General features: G+C 43.8%; 1 protein-coding gene across 5 annotated transcripts in view; it reads right to left on the reverse strand.

Annotated features, from left to right (window-relative positions):
* The window catches only part of tle2a (TLE family member 2, transcriptional corepressor a), a 40514-nt gene that overhangs the window by 5057 nt on the left and 19991 nt on the right, over positions 1 to 15466 (reverse strand). Inside the window, exons 3-16 of one of the 5 annotated variants that reach the window (XM_023405246.2) lie at positions 14263 to 14326; positions 10894 to 10938; positions 8416 to 8478; positions 7950 to 7991; positions 7218 to 7431; positions 6818 to 6834; positions 5928 to 6023; positions 5220 to 5264; positions 4220 to 4381; positions 3656 to 3782; positions 2376 to 2572; positions 1942 to 2021; positions 1072 to 1321; positions 494 to 741 (exon numbers count right to left, since the gene is read on the reverse strand). In XM_023405246.2, the coding sequence (XP_023261014.1) occupies positions 494 to 741; positions 1072 to 1321; positions 1942 to 2021; positions 2376 to 2572; positions 3656 to 3782; positions 4220 to 4381; positions 5220 to 5264; positions 5928 to 6023; positions 6818 to 6834; positions 7218 to 7431; positions 7950 to 7991; positions 8416 to 8478; positions 10894 to 10938; positions 14263 to 14326 (1650 nt within the window). Of the gene's footprint in view, positions 1 to 493; positions 742 to 1071; positions 1322 to 1941; positions 2022 to 2375; positions 2573 to 3655; positions 3783 to 4219; positions 4382 to 5219; positions 5265 to 5927; positions 6024 to 6817; positions 6835 to 7217; positions 7432 to 7886; positions 7992 to 8415; positions 8479 to 10893; positions 10939 to 14262; positions 14327 to 15466 lie in introns of all 5 variants that reach the window. The other 4 variants (XM_087173687.1, XM_023405245.2, XM_023405244.2 and 1 more) reach the window with 4 other exon arrangements.

A 15466-nucleotide genomic window follows, 5' to 3' on the forward strand; every position in this document is an offset into this window, starting at 1 on the left:
GGGGGGGGTCTATATAATAATATTTCCTTTTGAAAAATCTGAGGAAAAAATAAAATGAGTAAATACAGCAATTCATGCTTTGGTCTGGCTTTAGGTGTAGAAACATAGTGGTAAATTCTCTGGAACATATAAAACCACCGATATGTTGTTTTAAGGACAAATAAGACTTTCAGAAACACAAACTGCTTCTTCCTCCCAGTTAAACACACAGGTTTAGGAAGTCCTCACCTCCTCTATGCTGCATTCATCCTGCACACTGCACATCTATAATGTTTTCCTCTCGCTATGACTTTATGATTGATTAAGTTGTGAAATTACAATAAAGACACCATTTCCTCCTTCCCTCGGCAGTTTTCCCTTACCTCTCATTTCCCTCACTATAACTTCTCTTCCTTTTTCATCACTCTCCTCTCTGCCTTTTTCTTGCAAATTGTTTGTCCTTTTCCTACTGCACTCTTCATCTGACCGGCGCCTCCTCCCACTCCTCTCTTACCTGACCAGCGTCTGGTTGTGAAGGTCCCAGACGACGATGTTGCCATCGCTGCAGCAGGAGAAGCAGACCTTGTTGTCAGGGGAGATGGCCAGAGCGTAGCAGGCGGGGGCGGACGATGTCAGCTCTGCCTTGATTCGGGGAGTGGGTGTGGCCAAATCCCAGATTGACAGCGTGCTGGCCTCCCCGCCGACGATCAAGGTTCGACCGTCAGAGAGCAGCTTGCAGGAGCGGATGTAGTTATCCCTGTTCTGATTGGCCACAATAAAACGAGAAATATAAACATTTATACCGTGATATACGCTGTAGTTCACTGTAATTGACGACAAGGGGATAGCCGTACAGAGTTAACCATGCTGCTGCAGCAGTATCACAGCAATAAATAAATACGGTGGAGGATTTGGCTTCACGACAACAACGCAAAGGTAATTCATCATCCAAAGTGTGTTTTTATGTATGAAAAAATACAGTATCCCTTTTGGTCATAAAGCAACATTATTAGACACAAGATAGTCAACAAACTTTAAATATGAGTCTACAAACATCCATCTAACTGCCTCCACTCCTTGCCCGTGTCTCACCAGACAGTCCAGCTGGGCCATGGGGCTCTTGCTGCCCGGCTGGCTGATGTCCCACACCTTAACGCAACCCTTTCCTCCGGTGTAGACGTGGCGCGTCGAGGTGCTGATGGTGACAGCACACACCACCTCTCCGTGGCTCAGGGTGTGAATCTGACGGGCGTGGCGAGGGATTCCCGGGCCCAGCAGGGCGTCAGGGGGAAAGGGCACCGGCTGCATCTGGCCGTCTGCACTCACATGGAACGAGTAGGCGCTGGAGAGAAGAGAGATGGAAGGGAACCGAAAACGATGAATAACTGGGAGAACTATTCATTGTAAAAGAACAATAACAAAAGTGCATTACTTTCATGAGCACCATTTTTCTTTTTATAAGTAGGAATTTGTCACTTCATCTACTTCAACTTGTGGTTTCTGCATGACCTAGAAAATGTTTGAGAGACTGACACTGAGTGACTAAACCCTGACATTTATTAATAATGTCTGAGTAAAAAAAATACTGTATTTAACTGTAATAAATAGCACTGACATCATCTACATTGGCCATTCATGTGCAGAAATAAATAAAACACTCCAGACAAAGTAAACTGGCACACTGCTATAGACTGCTTTAAGGGATGACTATTTCTTGATGTATGAACACAGATTGTTTAATTTAAAAAGAGGCCTTGGGGCTGTATATTTTGACCTAACAAAGTCCTGAAGGCGCCAAGCTGTTTTTTTTATTAAAATATTTTCCTCCTTTTCACGCTTTGATTATTCATCTTTCCAGTTCTTTTCTCTTCTGGTGTTGAAACTGAAATTTGAGGAGAACCTTAGAGCAGTTAATAGTGAACAGGTGAAGATTTGAACGATTGAAGGTAAAGGGAAACTCACGGTTTTCCGGAGGCAGCTGACTGCAGGCTGGCAGGCAGCCCAGGGACCCTCATATGTGGGTGTGGAGACTCGTAGCCCACCTGGAAGAGACAAATACCCTAACGTAAGAAAAAAATATCTGAAAAAATACCTGGTGAGAGGAGAGGAGAGGATTCACTCATAAAAATGGGTAATACAGAGATAGTATCAGATGAAAGATCAGAATAAAATGAGATCACATAAAGGTAAAGAGACTTTTCAAGAGCCAAGGTCATAGATTCTTAACGATAAATGACAAGGCAGCCTCTCTTCCTTCTCCTCTCCCATTAAAATGCTCCCTTCTGTCCTGTACGTAGAATATCCCTCTCTTTGTCCTCTGACAGGTTTATATGCCGAGGTGTTACATATGACAGTGACACTGGAAAGACAAATTATCTGCGGAGCATCGAGCTCACCACAGGGGACCGTCCGTAGCCTGCGGCGGCTGCTGCCGCCGCTGCTGCTGCAGCTCCGTTCATCTGGGGGGAGACCAAGTGGAGGCCTGCACCATAGCCCGCTGCCCCAGGCAGGTCCCCGTTCACCCCTGGAGGCAGGCCAAAAGCCCCTGGAGGGTACGCTCCCTGCACCGCCAGAGGGTTTCTGAGACCCAGAGCTGGTGGAAGGATGGAGGGAGGAAAAGATAAGAGTGAGGTAATTTGTTGAGAATTATTGGAGAGAAAAAATAATTGATTGAGGCAAAAGAAGAGGATGAGAGAATAAAGAATGCCAGTCATTCTGAGAGCTCTAGATATCACTTAAACATAGGATAGAATAAGATGTGCATTTTATTAAGGTGACTCCCTCTGCAGAGCCTGTCAGTGTGTGAGACAGCTGTGACTGACAGGCTGTGAACAAGCTGCCACAAAAGGCAGGACATCACTAACTGCAGCACTAGACCACTACTGCCCCCTGCTGGCCACCATACCTTCCTGCAGTGAGCCAATACCTCTGTGTGTGTGTGTGTGTGTGTGTGTGTGTGTGTGTGTGTGTGTGTGTGTGTGTGTGTGCGTGTGTGTTCGTCCGTGTGTATGTGTGTGTGTGTGCGCACACGCTCACATAAACATTCTCTGTATCCTCCTCCAGCACATGTAGCTGCATCTACAAGCACGTACATATGCACTCACAATGATGTGGGTGTGCGTGAAAGCGGTGTGGGGGCTAACAGGTGATGTGAGTAAAAAAAGGAGAGAAAAGAGATACACTGGAATAGATGGAGGCTCATTATGAAGCAGCTCACAGTCACAGTCCATCACCTCTCCTAATTTTTCCATTTAAAAAGTGAGGCGCGCTGAATATTTTTGCCCACAGCTGCTTATTAAGTCCAGATGGTGGTCGGTGGTGGGGAGCTGGCTGACACCCATACCAACTACTGCGGCCCAGTGTTGATAGAATCACTACATGTAACAAAGCCAGCGCAGGCTAAAAAGCTGTCTCTGCAAATACAGATTCATTTTTTTTAAATGATCCCCTGTGTGCAGTGCAAGCTTATGTCCTTGAGAGGAGGCCTGTAGATATGTGTCTGCCGGTCTCCTCAGCAACATGGATAGAAAACAACAAAGAGTTTTTCCAGTAATGTCAGCAAGCCTTACAGTTTCACTTCACATCAACTGATGGCTTTCTGAAGCTCAGTGCTCACTCATGACAACAATATACAGATGACACGGGGAATAAAAGCAAACTCGTGAGACGACCTTACCAAGAGGGTCAACACCAGGCTTGCCAGGGACAGGTCTGAACTGTGGGGGTCCGCTAGGTCCCGGGGTGTTGGACTCCTGAGACATGGGGGTCCCTGGCTTCATACCTGGAGTACTGGACTTCTCCCTCTGGAAGAGCGGAGAATAAAAAGTGTTAGAAAACAGAGAAGGAAAATGGCAAAGAAAAGCACACAACAACAAAAAATGAAAAAATAAAACAAATACAAAAAGAGAATGACAGTGAGGATGACTGAGGGCAGATGGGACCTGAGGAGTGCTGTGGGATGTCAGCAGCCCCGACTGAATGCGTGTGGGATGTTGAATATACACCATAATAACTCCAAGATGAACTACTGACCCCAAACAAGACAGCTGAATACAGAGTGTGCTGACAGGATGGAAACACTGATGTCCTGCACTGAAATATATTGTGTGTTCTCCATAGATGTCAGCGTCAGTTACAACAATGTCCCCCCAAAAAAAACGATTCAAATATGTGTCTTTTTTATGCCTGTGTGTGGCCCACTTTAATGCACATATATCTTCATACAGATGTGTTCGTTTACCTGTGGGGGCTCTTTGCCGCGGGAGGGGGAGGCGGCACTGCTGGAGGAGGCCAGGGAGGTGGGGCTGGCCTGTGGTGGACCCTCCTTACGAGATGGAGGCATCTTGTCCAAACCGTTCTCTCTGGAAGAGTAGGACTGCACACTGCGGGGGGACGACGGGTCCTGAGTTCAAAGAACACATAAAACTTTAGTACAGAAGACAGAAATAAGAGGTAATGCTAATCTATTCATTCATTCTGCAGTGTTTTATCTATGTCCAGATCACCTGGAAATCTATCAGTGTCCATTTGTTCTAATGTTAAATAACTCTTTTCTTAGTTTGTCCAAATGGATAGGTTTACCATGTTTCAAGTGTGTCTTAAAACAATCGTTAGGGGCTCTTATGAACATTTTAACTGCTTTTGCTTGTAAGTCCTCCTGTTTATACTGGCCATTAAGAAATCCCTTCCTAATGTGCTAGTAAAATACAACATAGTCCACAATCCCCATTCTGTGCTAAATTATATTTCAACACGTATCTGAAGTTAATATGAAGCTTCCAAAGTTGCAGTAAGAAAGTTCTGTTTTATGTTGAAGTGGGTATCGGCTCACTCACTGCCATCTTATGCACAGTGAACACTTCTGTATGTATTTGGGTGACAAAGATGAACAAAAACATACTGCCCTGCTAATTGTTTACACTTTTGTTCATCTTTTATAAACTTGCTATCCATTTTGTCTGCACTCATTCATAAAACCTCAACAGTCAAACCCACAGCATTGTACATTAAGGTGTTTTTAAAATGTGCAGACAGTTTGAACCGCAGTGTGTGCCTGTGTATTTTATGGTTGTTTGTTGAGAAATGAGGGCAGGCAGAGGTGGATGAGGATGGGGTTAGGGGGGTGGGGAGTATTATTGTTATTATGATTATTCAGATGGTCCTGCTGGGTGTGTTTACATGATGTATGCAGATGAAAGCGGTGAAGTGAGGCCAACAGAGGCCAGCGGCCGCCTACTAACCTCATCCACCACCAAATTATCATCACTCTTATCCGCATCGCTGCCCTGTGAGAGAGGAGAGAGAAAGTGAGATTAGATATTCTGCTCTGCTGTATGATGTATGTAGATTACATGTAGAAATATACAATACACACACATAAAGAGTCACACACAAGCAGAGGTGTCTGTGTGCGCATAATCTAATGCATTTGAAAATGTTTTATAAAACGTTTTTTTTTTTTTTTTTTTGCACTCTCAGGAGCTTTAATGTCTTACACTGCAAATAGAGGAAAATGAAACGACCTATCTAGACAATTTATTGTCTGAGATGGTTGAAACTGCAGTAAATACAATTGACAGTAGAAAAGTAATGAATTAATTTAAGATGTTTAACTTGGAGAGCTAAAATTCTAAGGCATTTCTCATGTTTTTAATATTTCAGATCGAACAAAGTGAATTTGATAATAAAAAAAAAATCTACCCAAAATGAAATGATCTCTGACAGAAGATAATCCCTCATAGTGCTTAATATATCTGCTCTTCAACAATGACACCAATAGCACAGTAATGACAGCAGGGAGTGTGAATATTTCAATTAGTTTCTAAAAAGGGAGCAGGTCTCCAAAGTCCACTGTACAGAGTGGTGTTATCTGACGAGAACTGGTCAGGTTGGGTGGAACTTTCCCTCAGTTACTTAAACATTTAACAGTGTTATGAAAGCATCCTCACATAGTCTGTCATGAACTCCTTCTCATCAGCTTTCCTCTTCTTGCCGTTGCTGAGGTAGTCTGCTGGACGACCCTTATCCCCATTGGACAGGGAGCTCTGCAGCGAGGAGAGAGGGAGCAGAGGGATGAGGAGGGGAGAGGGGTGGAATGAATTGAGAAAGGAGGGAGCGGTAAAAAGCAAAGGGGAGGTGTGCACGGGGGTACAAAGAGGGTGGAAGAGAAGAAGGTAGGAAGGAGAGACGAGTCAAGAAGAAGGGAGAGAGGGAAGAGAGGAAGGAAGAGGGTGATAATGAGGTGAGAGGGACTGCATAAATCACGTCAGGCTCATAAGCTGCAGAGATGAATGTGAAAGAATATCAGTCTCCATCGATCTGCCAGCAGCTCACTGTAGGAGTGAGAGGAAGAAAGAGAATGCCTCAAGTATTCGTTAAGGCAGCATTAAAGACTGGAGTGGTCTGCATGTGCTTTGGCATTGACGGTTCTTTTTTCTTTAAACCAGTATTATCACAATTTTATAGTGGTAGTGATGTGGAGTAGAGATCTAAATTGTCATCATACAGGTGCCAGCATCAGTGACTGCAATCTTGTTGTCTAAAAGCTAGAGACAGCCAAAATTAATCTGATAAGATGTTTTTAGAAAATACTCAAAGCTGCCAAAACCACACCTAACAACAGTTTTATCAAGTATAAATGAATAAAGAAGGAGAACGCAACTTGTTGCTCATTAAACCCTTTGTAAAAATTGTTAACTGCAAACAAAGTCAACACTATTTTAATTTCAGATTGTAATTTTTGAAAGAAGTCTCCCCGGAAGAATTATCAAATATGATACCAATTATAGGAAAAAATGTGTGAGTGTGTGCGTGTGTGTCTGTGTTAATTTGCACTTACTGGTCCTGCTTCCCGATCTGTTCAATCCAGACAGCAGCACCCAACAAATCCAGGTACCGGGCAAAAATACAGCAAATGAGATAGGGACGCACACAAAAACAAACACACAAAAATCCAAGATTATATGCCATCACTTTACATCGCCCTGCAGCTGATGACTCAGTGGAAAAATATCCTTGCGGAGTGTTATTATCAGCAACACTCCTGTGCCCTGCCAGAAATCCAAAGCAAAGCCAATCATCAGAATCCATCGAGCCAAGCTCCAGTGTTTTCTCCCAACCTCAGAGAGATGTTTTCATCTCCAAGAATGCAATCCAGCTCTTTCTAAACTCATCGAGAATTTTACACCTTTGAGAAAAACACACAGAAAAAAATAAACATGCATTTACATAACATGTACCTCTGTGGTGCTCTGCAGCAGCGGCAGCGGCTGCTGCTGCCTCTAGGTGAGCTCTCTCATCCTTGGCAGCCAGCTGAGCCCCCAGAGCCCCAGACAAGGCCAGGAGGCTGGATCCTCCACCGAGCGCCAGGCCAGGGTGGGGCAGTCCTGATGGGTGTGGGCCCACTGGCAAACCCTGGGCATGCTGGGAGAGGTGCTGTGCCTGAAGCTGCTGCTGTAGGGAGGGAGAATAGAAGAAGAAATGGAAAGAGAGAGGAGACAAAAGAGAGAGATTTGGGTGACTTACAAGCACTGGAGAAAGTGGCTTGACAGGAAGTGATCAAGAGGAGAAATGGAGGAAGGAAAGGAAGGGAACTAAGTGCTGCGATGTGCACGAGAGGAGAAATGCTGAGATCAGGGCAGTGGCTCTGGAGCCAGATCAATCTGATGGGAACTAAAGTGACAAATAACTAAAACTGAAATGTTCTTTAAAGTTTGTTTTAACTCTCACTGAATGTTTGAAGGACACCTGAATTAAAAAAAAGAAAAAAAAAATCTCAAAATAATAATAAATGTTTTTGAAATAGTAGCCAATAAATCGGTATATTTTAGTGGGCCAAATGGTCTTTGCCTCAATAAAAGGAAAAGAAAAGCAGGAAAAATAAATAAATGGGAGTATAAAGTACACACGCTATGAGGCAGAGGGGGGAGCCCACGTACCCCTATCGAAGCATTTAGCTCCCCCATGGTCACCTGTTTGGCGCGCTCCATGGCCTGGACCACCTGTTGTTGGTGCTGTAGAACAAACCGAGAGGTCAGTGAAGGCAGGTGGATTCAGAATTAAATACTAAGGCTCAACATTTTTATTTCCTTTGGTAAACTGAATTAATATTAATCACATGTAACATTTCTTAATTATATGAAAAAGTATTCATACTCTCACAAACATCATCTTTGAAAGACTGATTTTTTCACTTTTGGGAATCATGTGAATGCATGCAACCATTTGGCGATTGAGGAAAATGAATGTGCTTTGAAGTTCTGTCCATCTGCAGCTCTGTGTGTGTTTGTCTGTGTTTGTTTGTGTGTGTGTGTGTGTGTGTGTCTTGAGTTATTGATAAATGTGTGTAGTGTGCATGTGCATGCCGTCTGCGTGGCCTGCTGTCAGACAGGAGAGAGACTGCTGTACAGTGTGTGTGTGTGTGTGTGTTTTCCACACCTCCTGTGACAGGAATGGGATGAGCTGAGCACAGATCACATTCAACCGCTTGGCAATCTCCGTCTGAAAGAAAAAAAAAAAAGATACTGTCACTTTGATGAATAAACACACACACACACACACAGTCAAGATTGAGCACGAACAAACAAGATGACGCACACATTCATTAAGGTTACACAAAACACACACACAGCGTGGCTGTGGCCTGTTTCTGCCAGGGCCAGTGTGGTAAATATTTCAGCTGCTTACATCTGGTCCACGCAAATGGAAACTCTGCCAGGGAGTTTGACTAAAATATTCATGGACAGCATCTGCTGTGGCCACAGCCAGCCCACACAGAGAGAGTGTGTGAGTGTGTGTGTGTGTGTGTGTGTGTGTGTGTGTGTGTGAGTGAGAGAAGGAGGAAAGATGCAAAATTCACCATCTTTTCCCTCTTCCTTTCTGTGTGTGTGTGTGTGTGTGTGTGTGTGTGCGTGTGAGTGAGTGAGAGAGTGTGTGTGTGTGTGTGTGTGTAGGCATGTGTTTCTGATGAGTCCTTGCATGTCTGTTTGTGTGTGTTTGTGCACTTTGCATGCTTGAGTGTGTGTGTGTGTGTGTGTGTGTGTGTGTGTGTGTGTGTGTGTGTGTGTGTGTGTGTGTGTGTGTTTCCTGCTGGGGGTCAGTGATTCTTGCTGTGGGTGTGTGTCTGTCTCGATCTGCTCTACTACACAGCCAAAAGCCAACAGCCAACTCTTCCTCCCTCCCCCTTCCCTCCCTCCTCCTCCTCCTCATCATCTCTCTTTCCATCTCACTCCATTTATCGCTCTTTCCATCCATCCTTCGTTCCATTTCTCCCCTCCCAGTATTAGCGCAGTAATCAGTGTTACAAATGCTGCTGTGTAATGTCTAACACATACAAACACACACACACAAACACAAAGACATGCACACAAACACGTTTAGCGGCAGGCCCAACAAGGCCGTTAGGGCCAGTAATGATATGCATGCAGAGATCATGACAACATCATTATGGCCGCAGGCTGTTTGTCTTTTTGACAGCTAGACTCTGCTGTGTGTGTGTGTGTGTGTGTGTGTGTGTGTGCGCATGTGCATGCGTGTGTGTGTGCACATATACACACACACTCCCCAACCCATTCTCTCTCTTAAGTGATTTATTGATGCCGGACTGAACTTCCACCCCCTCCCTTTTCCTCGCTCTTCCTCTCTCATGCTCTCTCTCTCATTCCTCTTGCTTGCCCACATCTCTCCCTCCCTCTATACTCTCCATTTTTCAGCCAGGCAGCGTGTTCCCCCCTCATATCCTCTCCCCTCCCGCCCCTCCTTCCCTCCATCCTCTGAATCCATCGCCCCCCACCCCAAGGGAGACACAATGATTTCTTGTTAGAGAACTCCAACTACTAAATGACATCTTCAGGAAAGAGAGAGAGAGAGAGAGAGAGAGAGAGAGAGAGAGAGAGAGCGACAGACAGAGAGAGAGAAGGTCCGAGAGAGAGAGAGAGCAATATGAGCAATCGAGAGAAAGAGGATAAAGAGGGGAGGACAAAATGAGAGAGGGGAAATGAAAAGAGGAGGTGAAGGAAGGAAAGGAGGAGGAAAAGGGCAGAGTGGGTTGAGGAAATGACAGCCAATGAACGAAGGATGTAGGAGGGAGAGGAGAAATAGACAGAAAGGAGAAGCAGAAGGAAGGCGGGGGAGGAAAATCGAGATTGGGGGGGGGGGTGGAGTGGCGGTGGCAGCAGCACGTCAAAAACGAAACGATTGAGATGGTGAAATGAAATGAGAGAGAGAGAAAAAGAAAGAGAGGAGACAGCAGGAAGGCAGTGACCTGATTTAAAGTGAAATTCAGCATGGACTGTATGTCTGCAAGGAGACCAAGGTGGATGGAGGATGTACAAAGAAAAAAAAAAGAAGAGATAAAGAGAGAGACAGGGAAATCAATGGAAAGGAAGGGAGACAGGGATGGTGAAGAAATGGAGATTAAGAGAAAGAAGCATTAAAAAAGACAAGCAATTGAAGGGAATGGAGAAAAGAGGAATAGGGGATGGAGAATCAGGGCAGAAGTGGGAGGGATGGATGGATGGACGGAGGGATAGCGGGAGGGAGCACAGAGGCAGCAACAGACAGGGATTTATGAGGGGCGAGAGGGGAGGCTGTTTTTGGAGGCTCGGGTAAGGACAAAGTATTCTCATCTGTCTGTGGTGGAGAAATGAATTCTGTTTGTGGATCCTATTAACGCCTCCACAGCATAACGGTGCTATATAGGCCCATCAGACAGAAGACTGACATTACAGTGGCGCACACACACACACACACACACACCTGAAAAAACATTATTAGGAGTAGAGCTAATGGGGGGCAAAAGAAAGGAGGCAGTGATAGTAATGCAAGAGAATAATGTAAAGCTTTAGGAGTATGAGGCAAGAGGGATGACAGGGTGAGAGAGAGAGATGCATACATACATATCTAGAGTTCACTCACCTGTTTGTGCATTTCAATGTTAAGGCCGTAGGACATCTCATAATACTGAAACACAGAGAACTTCAGTTAATAAATGATCTCGCATAAACCCAAATGAATGTTGAGTAAGTAAAGCTAGAGGGAGGTTTTTAACTAATTTGAATATTTATATACCATAGGAATGACTGACATGCACATTTTAAAAGACTAAATAAGGAAAGGAAGGAAGAGCTCAATGGCAATGTATTTTTAATTGAAACCCAATATACAGTGTACATAAAATGAAAGAAAATCCGAATCTGAAAATCTTTACAAAAATTGAGGAATTGAATGGAAATGTTTAAAAGTTGAATCATTCGACCTGATGAAAAATAGCATGTTAAATTTAAGGTACATCATTTGTTAAACAGTTAGAATCATTAGAATCACGGCAGCTGAACATGAGGAAGTTTCCTATCTAGTTTAGTTTATCTACACAAAGATAAAATGGAGAACTGGTAAAAATGATTTTTAAAAAAACAGCACAGAAAAACTCTTGCCAACAAATCCCATGGAAAAAAAAGCCAAAACCAACCATCAATTACCAATTCCACATTGGGGTTGCCAGTAATACTCACTAGCGCACCAAATATGTATTAATCTGCAGCTAAAAATAGTTCCCAACAAATGCACTATTTACTCCTGTTTAATTAAAGTTTCCTAAAAACTACAGTGCTCAGTTGTTCAAGGATATTACTGGGTCTTTTTTTTTCCGTTTTTAGATGTGAAACTGTATCATTGTATCACCGTTTTTTAAAACATTATCATCCTCAGTGGTACCGAACAGGCCATAGGCAGGGAAGTCAGAAAGTATTAAAAACAGACAGATGGTATTGGTTTTGGTCTTTTCACGGGATTTGCTGAAAATAACAAAAATGTAAAATATTAAAAAAATACATAAAATACTAATTCTTTAAAAAAAAAAATTAAAAAAACGTTATATTTACATAAAATAATATTGTCATGGTTTTTACACAGATAAATTCAACAGTGGTAGCTGTCAACCACTCACAAAACCATTTCCTGGGCTCCCGGCTTCTAACAGTGCCAGCCTGAGCATGTGCCCTCTGAAGTGCCCATATGTCCCTTAAAGCACATCGCCACTAGTTTCACCTTGACTCTGCTGAAAGTCAATGGCTCTAAAATGACCCTGAGGCACATTTTAGAAGCCAGAAACACAAAGTGAGGCAGGGAAATTGTCACTGGGCAGAAGAAGGTGAAAGACTATTGCAATAATCATGTCTAATGTGAGCTTTTTGACCCTATCTTTTATCTGAAAGTACAAGTAACTGAGGAATGCAAGAGGAGCTCTGTCTGTCTCTCTACCTTCAGAGATGGACGAGAAAGGCAAGCATTTTAAAGTCAGATGCTTCGAAAAGTGACAGGCTGACATTTGCTTTTCAGCGTGGCTGGTTGTGGAGAGAGGAGATTGGCAGTTGGGCAGCCATAACAGTCTGGCAGGATGGGAAAGGAGATGGCAGGGGTCCTCTCTCTCCAGACATCTTTTCTGGCAGTAAGCACGTGTGTGTGTGTGTGTGTGTGTGTGTGTGTGTGTGTGTGTGGCACAAGTCTGCAACTGTGTAGGCGTGTATATCTATGCACTTTGTGTGCATGTTTCCCTCCGAGTCTGTGTGCTCTGAGCAACTGTGTGCGCGCTCCTGTTTCTGTGTGCCTCCATAAAAGACGCCTTTCCTGGCAGCTCTGCTTGGCAGTTGGTGTGCCAAGTTTCGCCTGTTGCTTAGCAACATCCAAACTCCCCCAAATCATCAGCCAAGAAAGGAGACCTGGCCTGTGCTTGATGCCAGCTACCCCCTCTCCCCATCACTAAAACTTCAATCCCCCCACCAGTCCCTGCTCTGTGCCAAGATTGCCACATAGCTCTTTTTTGGCATAACAGGTTCTGGGCAGCCTACACTCAGTCAGCTGTTTCTGTGTGCCTCTGATCACAGGTAAATCAAGGCTTGAGGTTTTCAGACTTAAAAAAAAAAACAAAGACAGACAAGACAGACAAAGAGTTCTGGCCTTTTCTTTACCCAGAAAAAAAAGATTTGCTGATCATGTATCCTTTGTGTACATTCACAGAGAGTGCTGCTTCTCACTGCAGAGGAACAGAGCTCAGAAACACATTAATGATTCTGTGTTATATGTTGAGAAGAGAAAGTGTCTGAGCTTCATTTGTTTAAATGCACAAATTCTCACAAAGCATTCTGGAATTCAAACCACATGTTCACTTCTGAAACTTCCCATGCCCACAGTGATGAGATGAAAAAGCATCGAACTTATGGGACTATCTGCAATGAGTGGGAAAATCAAGCAGCAGTATCAGAGAACAGATCGTGTGATCAGACAAACAGGGCAGTGCTGACAACCAGTGACACAGCAGTGGAACAATCACAAGTCTGAATTAGTCAGCGGGCTGCAACTACTCTTATGATTTTTTTTCATTTAATCATTATCATTAAATGGCATAAAATAATGACACCCATATATATATATATATATATAATTACTCATTCTGTAAAAGACTGCAGTTGCTATACAAGCAAGTACTTAAACTATATCCTGATCTTAAGTTGTTGGCAAGAACCATCAGCAATGCAACTCACCTAGTGAAAGATATACATTTAAAAAGAGTATAAAGTTATTCCTTTTATATTTTAATGTGACGCACTCTGTTTTGGCTTAAATTAAAATCAGAAAGAGGTATTTGAGTATAGATGCTCAGCTTAGGCATTGTAATTATCAACAGTTCCAATATGTTACCTCAGTTACATAACCAAAATGAAACTAAGTTCTGGATATATAAAAGAGGAATTTCAATACTTCTTTACATTTAATAAAAAGTCAAAGATCTAAAATGTTTATTGTTGTCTGAGCACAAGAGGCCAATAAACTGCTGAAATTTTGATTTGAAGAAGAGAATCAATTCGACCAGGCATTGGAAGCTAGTGTTCAGCAATTCAAAGTTTGATAGTCACTGTTACAAACACATTTGGTTTGGTACCAAAAGAGTATGAGGTTCAATGCACAGCCCTGAACAGATGGCCCAAGAGAACATATCTCAGCCACAAGAAGAAACACTCGCAAACACAAGCACAAGCCTGCACGTCTATGTAAGTGCTGTTTATTCCGCAGTCTTATAATATATGTGTGTGTGTGTGTGTGTGTGTGTGTGTGTGTGTGGGGTAGCGTGTGTGGTCTTGTGTGTGGTTTTTGGTGGGTGTTGTTTGGCAGCTGTTAGCAGATGAAAGGGATTCAGCAGGCTTGGCACTGCACTTGTTGTGAGTGTGTGTGAGGAGACATGGCCTGTGTGTGTGTGTGTGTGTGTGTGTGTGTGTGTGTGTCTCTCACCATAACGTAGTGTCTCTGGATCTCAGTCTTCTCTGTAGCCAATTTCTCACACTCCAATTTCAAACTGCAACACAGAGAAGACAGGAACAAATAAAACAGGTTAGTTTTGATTTGTATCATATTCCAGATAAGAAAAAATACACAATGCAATTAACAACATGATGACAAATTACACCCTATTCTTCCCTCTCAAACCCCCCCCCCTTTCTATCACACTCAGTGGGGGAGGAGGGAGCAGGGTGACTGGGGTGCTGACAGCCCATTATCACCTCAGAGCAGAGCAGAAATAGACAAAGTCATGCTCGAAGCCTGAAATCCAGCCAAAACTGCAGGCAGGCACATCCAAGGTGTCTCTCGCTCTCTCTGGACAATTTTCAAACTATCCATGTGCCCTCCACTCCTCATTTTGTTGCTTCCCCAATTACCAGCCAGTCTATCGGTCTTTAGATCTGTCTGACCATTCCCCCTTCTTTAACCTTCGACAGCACACGTTGTCAACTTTCATCGAAGTCTGAGTCTCGGCTTTAAGTGGGTTAAATGTGCCGGTTCTGTCTGAAGATATGTAATAAATCTGCCGTTTTCCTATTTTAACAATCACCTCTCTCAACTTATGTTCGGGACATGACCCATGCATGTTGCTCAGTGTGTGAGCAAGTAAGGCTATCACAGCTACAGCGAGGCCTGGTGTGGAAGCTCCTTCTCTCTCACACACACACACACACACCTCCAAGGTGATGGCAGCCAAACATTTCTCCCACGTGTCCCATATTTCTGTCTGTCCTCTGTGTCTGCTTGTCTCGCCTCGCACCTAAACCAGTCCCTTGTGTCCTCTAAAACTGGATAATGCCAATGGCTGAATTTTCACACACACACACACACACACACACACACACACACACACACACACACACACACTTCCATTTCTAAATGTTTTTAGGTCCAAGCATGCAAACACCTCCCTTGTTACCTCTGTAACTCTCTCTCCATTTCCTCCCCCTCTCTCTCACACAAACACTCACACAGAAATACACGACCTGCTGCACCTCCAACTCCCAACTCCCTCGCCCCTCCCCAGAGAGGTAGTATATTTTGGGCCCCCGGCAGTTTACGCTGACTTGTTTGCGGGCAGGAGATAGATTGATTTCGGGGGGGGGGGGTATGTGCGCGGTGTGGTGAGGTGGGACGTTGCAGGTGGGTGAAGGGA

The sequence above is a fragment of the Seriola lalandi genome, unplaced genomic scaffold (assembly GCF_002814215.2).
Source record: "Seriola lalandi dorsalis isolate HSWRI2012SDOR001 ecotype SW California unplaced genomic scaffold, Sedor1 jcf7180002054267, whole genome shotgun sequence".
Classification (NCBI taxonomy): domain Eukaryota; kingdom Metazoa; phylum Chordata; class Actinopteri; order Carangiformes; family Carangidae; genus Seriola; species Seriola lalandi.